We start from the raw sequence: 15,849 nt of genomic DNA, 5'->3' as shown, positions 1-15,849 counted from the left end.
TTTAATGTTTTCATGGTTATTATTTAATTTTATTAACTTTCTTATTTAATTATTAAATATATGCTTGAAAATCATTAAATTTTCCTCACATATATAAATATATTAGTCAATTTTGCTAATTTTATAAATTTAATATATATATATATAGGTTTTAATTAATTATTAAATTAATTATGACATCATCATGGTTCGACTCTGGTTTAATCTCAATTCGACTTCAAAAACTTTGAACTTTTTTCTTTTCCAATTCAATAAACTGTCCGAGTTTCAAAACATTGATATGGAGAATGTTAACGAGCACCACTTGGTGCTTGTGAAGTGCAAAAAAGACAAAAAAGATTGCGAGAAAAAGTTAAAAAAGACACCTATAAAACTGAAAAAATATCATAAACTGCAAAAGAAAAAAAAAGAAAAAAAAAGACAAGTTTTGTCAGAAAAAAGTGAAAAAAAGAGGGGAACCTATTGGAAAAAGAGAAACTTTTACTTTCAAAAACGAGTGCTAGACTAAAGAGCTATACTTTTCCATAAAGTCAAAAACGCGTGCTAGACTTCTCTTTGAACTTTGTGGGATTGCATGGCAAAGGATATCTACTTTTATTAATTATTACCACTTGTTTATGGTAAAGGAAAGCTAATACAGTAATATGCCCCTTCCCTGCTCTCTTCTTTCCAGCATCAGTGTCAAGGAAAAAGAGGGAAAAACTATAGGAAAAAGAGAAACTTTTTTTACTTTCAAAAACGCATGCTAGACTAAAAGGAAAAAGAAGGAACCTTCTCTCTTCTTTCCAGCATCAGTGTCAAGGAAAAAGAACGAAAAAGAAAAAGTTCACTTTCAAAAACGTGTACTAGACTTCTCTTTGAACTTTGTTTATGGGTCTATGTTGGCCTTTTTTTTTTTTTTTTTTTTTTTATAATTAAAAACAACATTATCACAATTGCAGGGAGGGTTTTTTTTTTTTTTTTTTTTTTCTCCAATTTATTCGTTTTTTTAAACTTATTTATAATTGTTTTTGAAACTTGCCCGTTCATAGGTATTGTTGTACTTTTGCCTAATTTATTTTAAAGTAAAATAAGTCTATAAAAATAAACTCTTTAAAATACATATTAATTAATAGAAAAATACTATGTCCACAACATTTTCACAATACTTTCGCAATAAATCATAAGTGACAAGTTGTAATTGATTGCAATGAAGAGGCAAAAAAATAATTTAAGTTATAGATTTAAATTAGAACCAATAATTATTTACTATCTATGATTTGTTTTGAAAATATAGTAGATGTAGCCCTTTTTTTAAGTAATATAGTATGCTATCCTTAATAGGAAGAATCCGCATGGTTCTTGGAAAGTTCAAAGAGTTACTGGTCACACCAAAAGCAATGTAAAAAGCATCAATATGACACTTAAAAGCTCAAAGAGTTGCTGGTCACACCCAAAGCAAGCCACCTTTCAAGGATCCTCTTGCTTGCATTCACACGGAAACTTGCATGATATTGCAATGAAAAAGAAAAAGGAATCCGCATGGTTCTTGGAAAGTTCAAAGAGTTACTGGTCACACCAAAAGCAATGTAAAAAGCATCAATATGACACTTAAAAGCTCAAAGAGTTGCTGGTCACACCCAAAGCAAGCCACCTTTCAAGGATCCTCTTGCTTGCATTCACCCTCTTCCTAATTTGTCATTCACTTTCTTGAATTATATTGACAACCCCTTCATAATTTTCTTTCTCCTCCTTTCAAATCTTTACAATTGTCTCTTCATAAATCTTGATGGCTCTTGTCACTAGCAAAGGAGCCTCATCTTCTTCTTTCATCCACCAACCCAAGAAGTTTGATGTTTTCTTAAGTTTCAGAGGTGAAGATACTCGTCTTGGTTTTATAGGCTTTTTGTATAAAGCTTTGTGTGAACAAGGTATTAACACCTTTATTGATGATAGCCTTCAAAGAGGGGAAGAAATTTCTGCAAGTCTACTCAAAATTATTGAAAGCTCAAGGATTTCGATAATTGTATTCTCTGAAAACTATGCATCCTCCACATGGTGCTTGGATGAACTTGCTAAAATTGTTGAGTGTAAGAATAATGACCAATTAGTGCGACCGGTTTTTTACAACGTAGATCCATCAGAAGTTCGCAACCAAAAAGGAAAGTATGGAAAAGCATTATCTAAACATGAAAAAAAATTAAAGGATAACAAGAAGTTGCAGAGCTGGAGGAAAGCTTTATGTGAAGTTGCCAATATATCTGGTTGGCATTACAAGCATGAGTATGTTCCTATATTTAATGACTACTTTTATGCTTATACAAGTTCTAATGGTTTTCTCATTGAAGAAAAGTTTTAATGGTTTTGTAATCACCAGTAGATTTTATTGTTAAACAACTTCCACTATTTGATGGCTGCCCATTTCCTTTTTTAATTTTCCAAATTATGAATTTTTTTGGTCATACCTTCTACTAAGGCAATTAGCTATGGGTCAATAGAAAAAATAAAATAACATAATATTAGATTATCTTACCAAATAATAAGGAGTTTATATAATATGTGGTTTAAATTTTGTTTAGAAGAAATTCTTAATAATTTTGTTCAAGTATTAAAAGTGGGATTTCAATAAGTTTTTGCTCCCTTGTCTAACTGGATTTTCCACGCAATTTCTTGCCAAAAACATAAAGCTAATTTCCTAAAAAAACAATAATTAGAAAAAACCCTAATAAAGTTATAGTTCTTAGATCTATAAATTACATTAGGCTTACCTAAAAAAAAAAAAAAAAAAAAAACTGCAGTGGTAAATTGTAATGCTCAAATTGAACATCTTGAATTTAGTTTAGGTTCATATTTCAAATTTACAATTTAACTATTTACATGTCTTGTATGCTTTGTGAATGACAGTTGTGCTGAATTTGAATTTATCCAAGAAATTGTTGAAGAGATCTCAAATTTTAAATTAAATCAGATGCCATTGTTTGTTGCTCAATACCCCATTGGAATAAATTCTCGCGTAGAGGCCATAATGTTACAATTAGAAATTGGGTCAGATGATGTTCGTATGTTAGGTATGTATGGCCCCGGTGGAGTGGGTAAAACAACCATTGCAAAAGCTGTTTATAACAAAATATTCGATCATTTCGAAGGAAGCCACTTTTTGGAAAATGTTAGAGACAAGTCAGGGACATTTGATGGCATTATCCAACTGCAAGAGATACTTCTTCACGAGACCCTAGGGATGAATGGACAACAAAAGGTGTGCAGTGAATCAAAAGGAACCATTGCGATACAGAACATACTTCGCCACAAAAGAATTCTTCTAATTCTTGATGATGTGGATAAATTATACCAAATAGAAAGATTGATTGGAGGATTTGATTGGCTTGCTTCTGGAAGTCGAATAATTATAACAACAAGAAATAAACATTTCTTACAAACTTTAAGAATATGTCATTCGACTTACAAGATTAAGGAATTCGATGATCATGAAGCTCTTGAACTATTTAGTATGCATGCCTTTCATAAAAACAAACCTGAGGAAGATTATTTAAATCTTACTGATCAGGCTATATGTTATGCCAAAGGCCTTCCATTAGCTCTATCAATAATTGGTGCCAATTTGCATGGAAGAAGTGAAATGGAATGGAAAAGTGCATTAGATAAGTACAAAATGATTCCTGACAAAGATATTCAAAAAGTACTCCAAGTAAGTTATCAAAGATTGGATGAAATAGAGCAAGATATTTTTCTCGATCTTGCATGTTTCTTCAAGGGTCTTCACAAGGATTATGTTGTAGATATATTAAATTCTTGCAATCTATACCCAGTTATTGGTATTAAAAATCTTATAGATAAGTGTCTCATAACTGTTGATCAATTTAACAAATTATGGATGCACGACTTGGTACAACAAATGGGTAGAGAGATTGTTCGACAAGAATCACCACAAATACCTGGATTACGTAGCAGACTATGGTGTTATAAGGATGCTTTTGAAGTACTAATGGAAAATAAGGTATGACTTCGTTTCATTCACCTTTTTATTTTTTTCATAGGGAAAATTTAATGACTTTTTTTTTTGGTTTTTTCCTTGATATAATTTTTTTTTCTTTATTTTTAAAAGAAAAATTCAAGTTTGTCAACATGGTTAAAATTTAATAGTTATTATATTTTTAGTGAATTCTTTTGTATGATGTGATTTACTAAATGTTTTGTCCAATTAGGGATCTGATAACATTCGAGGCATAACGATAATCACGCCTGAACCAACAAAGTTGCAACTAAAAGCTAACTGTTTTGAAAAGATGGGAAATCTCAAGTTCCTTTTGGTTAGTAATGTTGATACTTGTGGAGATCTTGAATATCTTCCCAATGGATTAAGGGTGCTTGATTGGTCTAGATTTCCTTCATCTTCCCTACCATCCAATTTTCGTCCTCACAACCTTGTTGTACTTAACATGCCACAAAGTCCTGTTATATTGGACAAGATTTTCAAGGTATAATTATTTTTATTTATTTATACATTATTATATAACTTCCTTAAACTATATTTTAACATTTGTTGAAGTTAAATTTTGATTTATTTTTTTTCCCTGCAGGGTATACAATACAAAAGCTTGACATATATGAATTTCAGTTCTTGTCAATACATTAGAAAATTACCGAACTTATTGAGTGCCGCCCCAAACATAAAGGAATTGAATCTCCGTGACTGTAAAAAATTAATCAAGGTTCATGACTCTGTTGGATGTCTCGCTAAGCTTGAAAGCTGGGACCTCAGCTCTTGCTTTAAACTTCAAATTCTTCCACGCTACATCTCAATGAAGTCTCTTAAACTTTTATATCTTTATCAGTGCGTAAGGCTTAAGAGGTTGCCCGATTTTCCACAAGAAATGGAAAATTTGAAGTTTCTGAGTCTGGCATACACTTCCATTAGAGAGCTTCCTCCATCATTCAAGAATCTCACTAGGCTTGAGCGATTAGATTTAGGTTACTATTTCAATTTGTGCCATCTTCCAAGAAGCATCTATCAATTACAACATCTTCGCATGCTCCTTCTTTGTGATTATGACCTATATTCAGTGGGTGTGGGGACCTATAATTTGCAGCACTATTTGTCAAATTATGGTTTTCCGAGGTTGAATTTTCTTAAAAAGTTGACTTATTGTTTCACCCCTTCAAAGAAATGTTTATTATTGAGGAGTGAAGATTTGAGCCTCCAAGAAAGCATTGTCAAATTCAGTAGATTACAATCTTTTCAGATTAGGGATTCCAAGTTCATTCAGAAAATTCCAAAGCTTCCAGAAAGTATAAGAGAAGTATTCGCAATAAATTGCATCTCGTTGAATTTAGAATCAGTAAGAAAATTATTCCTTCAGGTACCCATTATCTTAAAAGTAATAAAAAGAAACAATTTTGGTTACCTTTGCAAATACATTATTGGATTTGCTAAATTTCAATTTCTCTAATTTCCAAATTGCATGCAGTTTAGAAGAAAGTTAAAGCTTCCACAAAATACAAAATATGAAGACAACACATTAATGGATTCGCATTCACGTTGCAAATTATCGCATCAGATTGATTACTCTTCCAAGATTGATTACTCTTCCAGAATTGATTTCTCTGTCTCCCTCTTCAAGCCCTCAGACACTCTACATGCATTTCTGATGAATTCTATACAGGATAATGGAGAGTCATATGATATTATAGTAACAGGAAAGAAGATTCCAAAGTGGTTCAACCATCAAAGTATTGAAAGTTCCATATCATTTTGGATTGGGCCTAAATTTCCAACAATTGCGGTTTGTTTGGCTTTTCGTCTAGTTCCGTTAAAGGACAGTGATGCTAATAATGATAAGTACGGTTTTGTTCGTGATGATTTAATCTGTTGGAATTGTCATGTCAACATTTTCACCAACGGTCATACGCAACCTTTCACGCTGAAGATGAATTTTTTCTATATGAAGTGTGATCATCTGTGGTTTTACGGCAATTCCCAAATACAGCGGTATTTCAGAAAAATGATGCAAGGTGATCGGAATCTTGTTGAGGTTTCATGTAAAATCACTTGGTGGAAAAGTTTAAAAGGAAAATTTGCTCCTGTGATTGCAAGGATGGGGGTATATGCAGAATGCATTTGTCGTCCTCCAAATTCCATTATCATCGATGGCAACTCTCAAAATGTTGATGACGACTCTGACTACTCTGAAAATGTTGATGACAGCTCTGATGACATTGACACAGAGCTTGGACCTTTACTATCTCCTTTCTCCACTTCTAGTGGGACCATCTCCAGTGCATTTAAGCAAAAATGGCTGTGATTTGGTTTTGTCATCAATTGCCCATATGACTTAGATGTAACACAACGTCAACCTCCTTTAGTCACTCACGAGTCATGACACTGGGTACCTCTCTTTGCCGTCTGATTCAGGGCTTCCAATTGATGTGACAAATGGGTCTGACTTGGGTTTGGGATTTGACTCAACTGTTGGAGTTGGGTTGATTTGGCTTCCTCTGCAATGGCCTATCCGTCTGCAAACTATGATTTTGATTTCAACCCATATCCATAGTAGGAGAAAATGAGAACCTCTTGATCAAATTTTGAGGAAACATGGCAAGGTATTGTTATTACATTAAAACTGTTTTCCTTTGCATCATCTTTGTTGAATGCTAGAGTATGTCTCCCTCTTTAGTTGTATTGTTTGATTTGCATCTTTGTCACTTCTCATTGTCTTTCGCTAAATTAACGTGCTTATTAATAAAGGGGTACTAAGCCAATTTGAAAGGATATAGTTATGCAAAGAAAAGAACAGAATTAATGAAGAAACTATTAATTTGATCTGTTGCTGAGTTTTATTCCTTTTATGGGCAAAGAATTTTTCGAAATTAGTCAAAAAAAAAAAGCATTGAATTGTTCTGTTTAGTGGACAAGTAAATCCAAGATGAATATTATAATTTATGTTGATGAAGATCGACATCTACTTGGTCATACTATAGAGATTACTTATGCTGAATTTGAATTATTGGTATAATTAGGTGAGCATATTTTTTATGGGATTTTGAAGGTGAAGAGTGGTATTTGGCAGCTAAGGCCTGCCCAATTTGGCAGAAGTAAGCATTTATTTATTAGGAATAACAGAAAATCTTACTAATAGATTTTGCTCCCTTCAAAAAAGGGGGAAAATAATGGTTCTTCTTTTTTTTAATACTATTTTATGATTTTAATTGTCTTAACATGCAGATGAATTGGGTGATTGTGATAATAAAGAAAAGGGCAACTGAGGCCTTAATGCTATGATCACCTGCCTAGACTTCTGCACGGTTAGAGCCATTTTCCAATGCTGATTTCCCTCCAGTTTTTTGTGTGTAGTGTACTATTATTTATTTTATCATGGTTGAACTTTCACAAGTACAACTTGTTGAGACATACTAATTCTGAATCATCATTTGTTTGAAGAAAATTCTATATAATATTCTGTTAGAAGATTCATGTTCTTGTATTTGCACAATATATATAATCTCACGGTTTATTGCTTTGCAGGGTAAATGCTATATAATTTTCTGTTAGAAGATTCATGTTCTTGTATTTGCACAATATATATAATCTCACTGTTTATTGCTTTGCAGGGTATTCAAATAAACGTGCAACAATGCTTCTACCAAGTGAGAAATCTTATGCATGGGTCGGTTTTTTACTAGTTGGACGTTTTTAATGCATTTTCTGCTTAAGATGTTGCCTTAGAAGTTACAACTCATGGCTAGCCCTTCTTTTTATTCAGACTTTACAGACTCCAGACTAACAATTTTGTTTTTAATCTGTTTTGTTTTTTAGTTTTTTGCTTCTTGGATTTGTTTTTAGTACATTTGCTGCTTAAGATCTTGGTTAGCCCTTTCTTTTTTTCAAACTTCAAGACTCCAAACTAACGATTTTTTTTTTTTTTTTTTAAGGTATACTGTTTTGGTTTCCTCTGTTTTGATGTCTATTCTTCTTCTTACTCTAACCTGCTGCCCAATTTTTTTTCTTTGTAGGCATTTATATGATCCTCTCACTCTTGATTTTTAATGCCGAAGTCTCTATATATCTTTACAGGCTGAGGACTTGAACTAAGGATTTCTTTTCTTTTCTCCACTTAGTGCCGACTCCATTGGTTTGCATACCTAGGTGTATGAAGTTGGTTAAATAATCAGTCTATAAATGCATATACATTGTCATTTGATGTTATCCTAAATACAATCTATTAATTAAAGCCACTATGAATATGTCTAACATCTCCCCCAAATTCTTTCCTAAAATCCCCAAACAAAACAAGCAACAGAAAAAGTTCTGCAACTTGGAACTGGAATTGTAGAAATTATTATAGTCTCTTATGATCTCTAGCACTTAAATGAATTGAAGGTCAACAAAGGAAACACCAGTTTCTTTGTTTAATCTTGAGGCATTTTAGTCTTCTCTAACAATCCCCTTCCCCTCCTCCCCACCCCCTAAAAAAAAGTCTAAAATACCAAATGAAACAAGCAACAGAAAAGGTGATGAAAGAAAATGCTAGTAATTTGGAACTAGAACTATAGACATCATTATGACTTATATTTTCACTTGGATATATTATGGAATTTTATCTTCAGGTTTGGGTTGTTTTATTTTTACAGGAATAAATTTTAAGTAGGTTTGTTTAACTGATATGGCCCTAATTTTCTCTTAAATTGCTTATGCAGATCTCAAAAGTATGGGAGCTTCCTGTCTCGTTTCTTTTAAAACCAACTTCCACAATTTCAGAAAGTTGCAGATTGTATGCATATGCCACACTTTTTATATGCTGCAACTATAATTCATGCCTTTGATCATCCCATTTTTTTCCTCCTCCCACACGCCCATTTCCCTTTTTGGTTTATAGTACTCTTTGGCCAACTCCTCTGTTCTTGACTATATAATAGAAAAAGAGCCCCCTAAAGGAGATGTCAACATGTTGCATGATAAATGCCAACTAGGATTGAATAGATTTCTGTTTGAAAATTGGTAGCTTGAAGCTTGAATTACACAGTGTAGATAATTACTGTAACAACCAAGGGAAAGTGCTAGCCACATCTACGCTTACTAGCCAAAATGACTGGTCAAGCTGTAAATAGGGTCCTCATAATCACTTACAAACCCAAGATCCATTTAGTAAACGCCTGATGTGGGACTCAATGAGATGGGAAATGGGTTATGGAAGAAAATTTAGGAAGCCTACTTTGGAGACAGTGAAAGGACTTGCACATAAGTCATTTTCAAGCTTAATGAGGGAAGAGGGAGATTTGTATTTGTATTTGGAGTTAATGAAACATGAATTGTGTTGGGAAGTCTAAAATTTACTGCAGCACATCAACTCATTTACATATGCTTATAGGTCTTATTAGCTTGTTGAAAATTATTATAATGAACATAATTATGGAATAGTGTTTTAAGCATATGACTTAGATTTCTGATGTGCACTCTGCACAAGTATTGCAATTTTATTTTTGATAATACATTGGGAACTTCAGAAAATAGATAATTTGTGCAATCCACCAACCTAGGATTAATGGATCCACAAAATTTGGTGATTAGTAAGAAATAGTATAGCATCATAAAATGGTCTAAAACTTCTTCTTCTTTTTCTGAATATAATAGTATGGATTAGAATCATCTGTCATTTGCTTTAAATTTGGTGGGGATTATATGTAATTGGAGGAGACTCCACCCTGTGTACAAAGCTTAAATGCCTCCAATGTACAGTTATTTGTAATTATTAATGAATTTCTTTATATATATAAATTGAGAAGAAGCTTCTGTAAAATTTCAAACATATACAAATTACTTCACTACGGTGTGAAACTATTTTCTTACCTTCGAAAGTTTGGGAGGGAAAAAAATTCTTTCATATGTTAGCCTTTTTCTTGATTTTTTTTTTCTTTTAATCTTTTTCAAATTAAGAACACAATGGTAGCCAGTAAAATGGGTCTATTGAGAAGAACGGCAAATTGGAACTTGTGATACGTGAATGTTGATTTGGTTTTGGATTTTGGATGCTCTCTTTTGTTTTTATTTTATGTTTACGGATGGGAGATGTGACATTTGTCAAATTTCTATGTGTTTAACAGATTTGGTTACAGGGCAAGATGGACTTCAGCTTATGTCTAGTCTCTCCACTGTGACATTCTCAGTTCTTGTGAACAAACCCCCAACTGGCATCTTCAGCATTATAGGGGTTTAAGTAAAGTGGATTGTAGGAGCAACAGGATTTCTTTTTTGGTTTCCAGGTGGGAAAGGGAATTGAGATTTCACACTTCTTTATAGATGACCATATATCATCTTCTTCTGGAGATGTACAACTGAGCTAAGCTATCTTAGTTGTCTGCTTCTTTTCTTTGAGACTCCCGAATTAAAAATGAAATGAGTTCTATGGGAGAGTATTGGCAGTTGTTTAAGGCTATAAGGTAGGTTCTCTTTTCATGCCAATATAAGTTTGTGGTTGCTGCTAGAAACCATGTTTTAGGCTATTTGGAATACTAATGTTATAATCCAAGGATTGAATCATAGCGCCATGAAATTTACCATGTTTGTAGTCTTGATTAAGATGATATTATTAGTCATGTCTACTTTCCCAATCATTATCTTCAAATAAAATATATAAGCAAGCTGATATGCAGTCCATACTTTTAAGATGGAAAATACTAAAACCACGAACTATTTTACAAAACTACTAGTGTGGTGAATGATTATTGATAAGTAAAAAAAGTAATGTTAGTAGTAAGTCTAGATTAAAACTAGTAAAAATTTATCATACTAATAGTTTATAAATATATTGTAAAATAATTTGTAGTTATAGCATTACTCACTTAAAGATTAATTTTCTTTCAGATAAAAATTTACTCCTATCATGGTCGAGCAAAATTATGCTTACCATATTTTAGAAAGAGATGGTGGAGTAGATTTTACCATCAGGTGGGCTTTCATTCTATTTATTGAATATGAGTTTGTTCGATAATGTAAGGTATTCTACTCTTCTTTCCTGAGTGTTCCAAGTAAATCCTCACGAAAGTGCAATATTATTCATTTGCTCAAATTATTGGTCTTCCACAAGTAAATATTTTTGTGAGAAGATATATTATAATGAAAAATTTTCATTTTAAACCTTATAGTTTAAGGGTATAACAAATTAAACCCTGAGTTTTAAAAAAATAACAAAATAAATTCTTAACTTATATAAAAGCTCAAACATAATATCATTCTATTTACATAGTTGAGAGGTTTAATCTGTTATATTTTTTTATTAACCTCACTCTAATTTTATGAATATAATTTTGAGCATCTCGATATGCTAAATGCTTGCCATTGAGCGAAGTCCAATTAATATATTTATTAACAAAAGTGTTTTACTATATGCTCCATGAGTTTGTGTAAAAATCACAAAATATTCAAAATGACGTAGCTAAAGGAAGTTGGTATCTCATATTACACGTACGCCCACCAAATCTGGTTGGAGATGATCTCATTGCAGCATCATGCTCAAAATTTCATACCCATACGCAATCTCACTTGCTCAAACTTTTAACAATCTTTTCTTTTTTTTTTGGGCTTTTGAGTCTTTGACTTACACCCTAGTTAATACCCGTTACGCACATCTTGTTGTACACATGCAAAATTGCATTAAAAACGTGACTTGAAATTGTTACTTTTAAGACTTTGAAAAATACTTGTTGCACCTTTTGTTGCGCACACACAAAAATTGCATTGAAAACATAACTTGAAGTTGTAATCTTAGACTTTAATCTTGCCTTAATTGGAGTATTGTGCTTGCAGACATGCCATCGGTGTTCAGATATGTTGAACAACCATGCACCAAATTCACTTGTGTCACTTGCAAATCTTTTTACTCAAGACTACTCAAACGTACGTGTGCCCAAGGCAGGCAATTCTGAATTTTTTAGATAGAAGATTGCTTATTTGCTTGTACTAAGGAAACAGTAGCAAGTAGGAACATATAACTTGTTTCTCTTACCAAAACTACTGACGTGTTATATTATAATATTATAAAGTATAAATGTGATACTTCAAAATTAATAAAATAACTCGACCAAACTTTCTTGACGTAATAGAAAACCTTTTTTCCACTTTAATATCATTTCATCCAAACCTTCTTAAAGAGAATTCAATTTGTAGATTATCCCAGCAAAGCAAAGCTTCAAAGAGACAGAGATATGGAAGAACCGAGTAAAGGGTTTGTGAGGGCGGACATGTTAGAAGACATAGAGAGGATAGACGAGCAACTTCAGAGGCATCTAAACCGAGTATGGGCCATGCAGAACCATGACAAAGAAAACAAAGTGAGTCTCACCCAAAAACAAGACTGGGAAATCGATTCCACTAAGCTTATCATAAAACAAGTGATTGCTCATGGTGCCTTTGGTACCGTCCATAGAGGCCTCTACGATGGCCAAGACGTCGCCGGTGATTGCAATTTCTAAGCCTCTTTTCTTTCTTTAAGAGATTTTAGATTCAGATTTCAGTGACCCTTTTTTTTTCTGTATTATAAATTCTTAGTTAAAGTCTTGGACTGGGAAGAAGGACAAAGAACAGAAGCTGAAATAGCATTACTTAGGACTTCTTTTAGACAAGAGGTTTCAGTTTGGCATAAGCTTGATCATCCTAATATTGCTAAGGTACGTAATGAATTTACTCTCTTAATTTGATGTATTTCCTTTTTTTAGAAAAGAAAAAAAAAAAAAGGTACTATTTAATTAATCTATAAGTGAAAACATTTCTTTGCAAAAATTTATAATTTTTGGTTGATTTTCACGTGTGAATATGAAGATAGAAATTAAAATTCGGTTGCATGTTTAATGAATACTGGCATCAATCTTAGCCTAGTTGCATATTTGATATTACTTGATACCTCTTTCACATTTTCCTAAGTCTTGCTCATTTGTATTAATTAAGAGAAAAATGTGATAATTTTGGATATATATACATAGTCGTTCTAGCCAACAAAAGTAAACCATATATTGTCAAACAATGTGTATTTCTTAAAATTAGTAGTCAATAAATAAAATAAAATAAATTTAAAATTTTTTATTGATTAAGAGAATCATGTGGTTGTCCTCCTATTATTGCATTGCAATAAATGTTGCTTTTCACCTAGCATGAACTTTCTTGATTCGTATAACTACTTGCATTGACAATGTCGGATCATGCTAGTGCCTTCCATGTTCATCCCCCCCACACCCCCCCCCCCCCCAAAAAAAAAAAAAAAAAAAAAGAAAGAAGAAGAAGAAAAGAAGAAGAGGGAACAAACAAAACAAACAAAAACAAAACCAAAAAATTGCCTTCCATGTACAAAAGAGAGTTTTGACTCTCTCTCTCTCTCTCTCTATATATAACCCTGATTCACATGCCCATAGATCTCATTTTTCTTTATTTTTATTTTTTCCTCAGTTCATAGGAGCTACATTGGGTACATCAGGCTTAAAATTCCAAACGCATAACAAGCGAGTTGACATGCAAAATACTGCTGGTTGTGTTATTATTCAGTATTTTCCTTATGGTACTCTAAAATCTTACCTGATAAAGAACCGGGAAAGGAAGTTGGCTTTCAAAAATGTCGTACGAATTGCACTGGATCTTGCAAAAGGGTCAGACAAATTCCTATCCCACTTCAATCTCTTACATTTCTCTAATGTTTCAACTTTCAACTTACATTAATTACATACTATTTGGGTTTCATAAGTCTGAGGAAAACATTTTCACAAACTTTTTCTCACAACTTCTTACATGTCATGTGGTGATTGGTATTTTGTTACCTAATAAAAACAATGTGAATGCTCAACTCACCTGAAAAGGAAAATTCTNTGAGTACCTTCATTCTCGGAAGATTGTTCATAGAGATGTAAAGACAGAAAACTTGCTTCTTGACAAGAATCTTACTCTAAAGATAATAGACTTTGGTGTCTCACGTCTTGAAGCTTCAAATCCTATTGAGATGACTGGCTGTACAGGGACCCTTGGTTATATGGCTCCTGAGGTATAGTTCCTACTGTAATTATTTGACTCTGTTACTTTTCAATTTTAGAATTTATAGTTTTTTTTTGCTTTATATTTGCCATTTTTTCAGCTTAGAATTTTCTTTACAACCAGTCATATAAGAAAGTTGTGGTGAAATGTGTAAAATAGGCTGTGATCCTATAATTTTTGTTATTGTTGTGATGGGCTAATGTGAGGTGCCATGTGAGCGAGAATGTGAATATTTGGGTGAATATTTTTTTGCTTGTAACAAGGTAGTGTAGAAACTTTACTAAGTGTGAGTTTGCGTAGCAGCATTTCTGTGTTTGCGTGTGTTTGTGTTTCACTTGGCTTGTCACATGGCACTGTTTATGGATCAGCCAAGTGATGAAAAATGCGTGAACAGTGTTTTTAACAATAAAAAATATTTTGCTATAATGTTTTTAATAATAAGTTTTCAGTTTTCAACAAAATAAGCAATATTCAAACAAACCTTAAGTGATACTATGTAAAAGCAAGGAATTAGAAATAATTGCCCATATATTCTATAAATTTAAAGATTTTAATTTTTTTTTGTCACTTTTTAAGAACATCTGACCAAGTTTTATTAGTACTATCGTTTTCCTTTTGTTAATTTTTGCAAATAATTCCTGAATCCAATACATTTCTAGCCGAATCATATGATGTCAATTTGATGCAGGTACTTGAAAATAAACCATATAACAGAAAATGTGACGTGTACAGTTTCGGAATTTGCTTGTGGGAGATATATTGTTGTGATACGCCATATCCTAACCTTAAATTATCAGATCTGACTTCGTCTGTTGTTTATCTGGTATATAATTTCCTTGAACTTATCTATCTTTGACATGTATTATTGCACATTAAATAAAGCTTGACAAATTTTGTACTTCAAAAATGTAGAGCATGAGGCCAGACATACCAAGCTGTTGCCCAAGTTCTCTAGCAGAAATTATTACACGATGTTGGCATTCAAACCCCAACAAAAGACCAGAGATGAAAGAGGTAGTAACCATGTTAAAAGCCATTGACACTTCAAAAGGCAAAGGGATGACACCTTTGTATGAATCACAGGGTTGTTTGTTCTTCTGCTGCCAGTGAGGACCTTCAATTTGTACTTATCTAAATCAGGGAGCAGAAAAGCTTGTAATATAACAAACATATTCAATTTGTATAGAATACTTTCAGTATTTCTTTGTAATATTATATTTATTGAAAAACGATGCTAAACCTCTATTATTAACAAAAAGCCCCACATCACTTTGTATGAACTATATGTATCTCTTTCTTTGTTCATCTTTTTTAAGTCTTTCCGAAGCAAGGACAGAGTCAGGAACTTGGAGTTAGGGGCAAAAAAAAAAAAAATCCGAAACTTCAAATAAGCATCCATTTAGTATTAACAAACTATCAACAAATAAAGAGATACAAAATTATTGTTTCTTAATACAACATTTTTTTAAATCTTCAAAATTATTTATGATTGAATCCGTACTACATGTCACAGCAATGTCCCTTTAATAAATAACATCATAGCGTTCACAAAAAATTTATCTTCCATTTTGTTACAAAAGTCAACTTTAGTGACATTCCTAATTAAAAATGTTCGCTTCGTAGTTGTAGTAGAAACTAAAAGAGTAAACAGAAGCTTATAACCACTCTACAAACAAGCAAGTAGTATTCTAATTTTCTAGGTCTCACCATCCACTCAAAAAGTATGACCACTCTAGTTCTATCTAAAACTTTTTAAAGGGCTATGCTATTTATTTTGTGTAAAATTGGTTATTTGGCCTTTTTAAATTATAATGAATAAATAAAAACTTTGCTATTGGTAATTT

The 15,849-nt window shown here is 32.4% G+C and overlaps 2 protein-coding genes across 3 annotated transcripts; both read left to right on the top strand.

Annotated features, from left to right (window-relative positions):
• Positions 1-1,394: 1,394 nt before the first annotated feature.
• Positions 1,395-10,407, top strand: LOC136071468 (disease resistance protein RUN1-like). Of its 2 annotated transcripts, XM_065782805.1 has the most exons (9): positions 1,395-2,262; positions 2,884-3,994; positions 4,203-4,475; positions 4,578-5,357; positions 5,466-6,597; positions 7,015-7,089; positions 7,220-7,299; positions 7,606-7,661; positions 8,692-10,407. In XM_065782805.1, the coding sequence occupies exons 1-5, from the start codon at positions 1,769-1,771 to the stop codon at positions 6,297-6,299; spliced, it is 3,492 nt and encodes a 1,163-aa protein (XP_065638877.1). In that variant the 5' UTR covers positions 1,395-1,768; the 3' UTR covers positions 6,300-6,597; positions 7,015-7,089; positions 7,220-7,299; positions 7,606-7,661; positions 8,692-10,407. The 2 variants fall into 2 exon arrangements, with proteins under 2 accessions (XP_065638877.1, XP_065638876.1); XM_065782804.1 differs by having other exon boundaries at positions 7,606-10,407.
• LOC112006931 (serine/threonine-protein kinase 52) lies at positions 8,653-15,288 on the top strand. Its single transcript, XM_065782806.1, has 10 exons — positions 8,653-8,765; positions 10,096-10,431; positions 10,856-10,939; positions 11,798-11,887; positions 12,158-12,445; positions 12,539-12,657; positions 13,430-13,626; positions 13,841-14,015; positions 14,694-14,828; positions 14,918-15,288. The coding sequence occupies exons 4-10, from the start codon at positions 11,800-11,802 to the stop codon at positions 15,113-15,115; spliced, it is 1,200 nt and encodes a 399-aa protein (XP_065638878.1). The 5' UTR covers positions 8,653-8,765; positions 10,096-10,431; positions 10,856-10,939; positions 11,798-11,799; the 3' UTR covers positions 15,116-15,288.
• Positions 15,289-15,849: the final 561 nt, after the last annotated feature.

Source organism: Quercus suber, unplaced genomic scaffold (genome assembly GCF_002906115.3).
Source record: "Quercus suber isolate HL8 unplaced genomic scaffold, Cork oak 2.0 scaffold_316, whole genome shotgun sequence".
Classification (NCBI taxonomy): Eukaryota; Viridiplantae; Streptophyta; class Magnoliopsida; order Fagales; family Fagaceae; genus Quercus; species Quercus suber.
The sequence above is the reverse complement of the archived record's forward strand: the minus strand, read 5'-3'. Positions and strand labels throughout refer to the sequence as shown.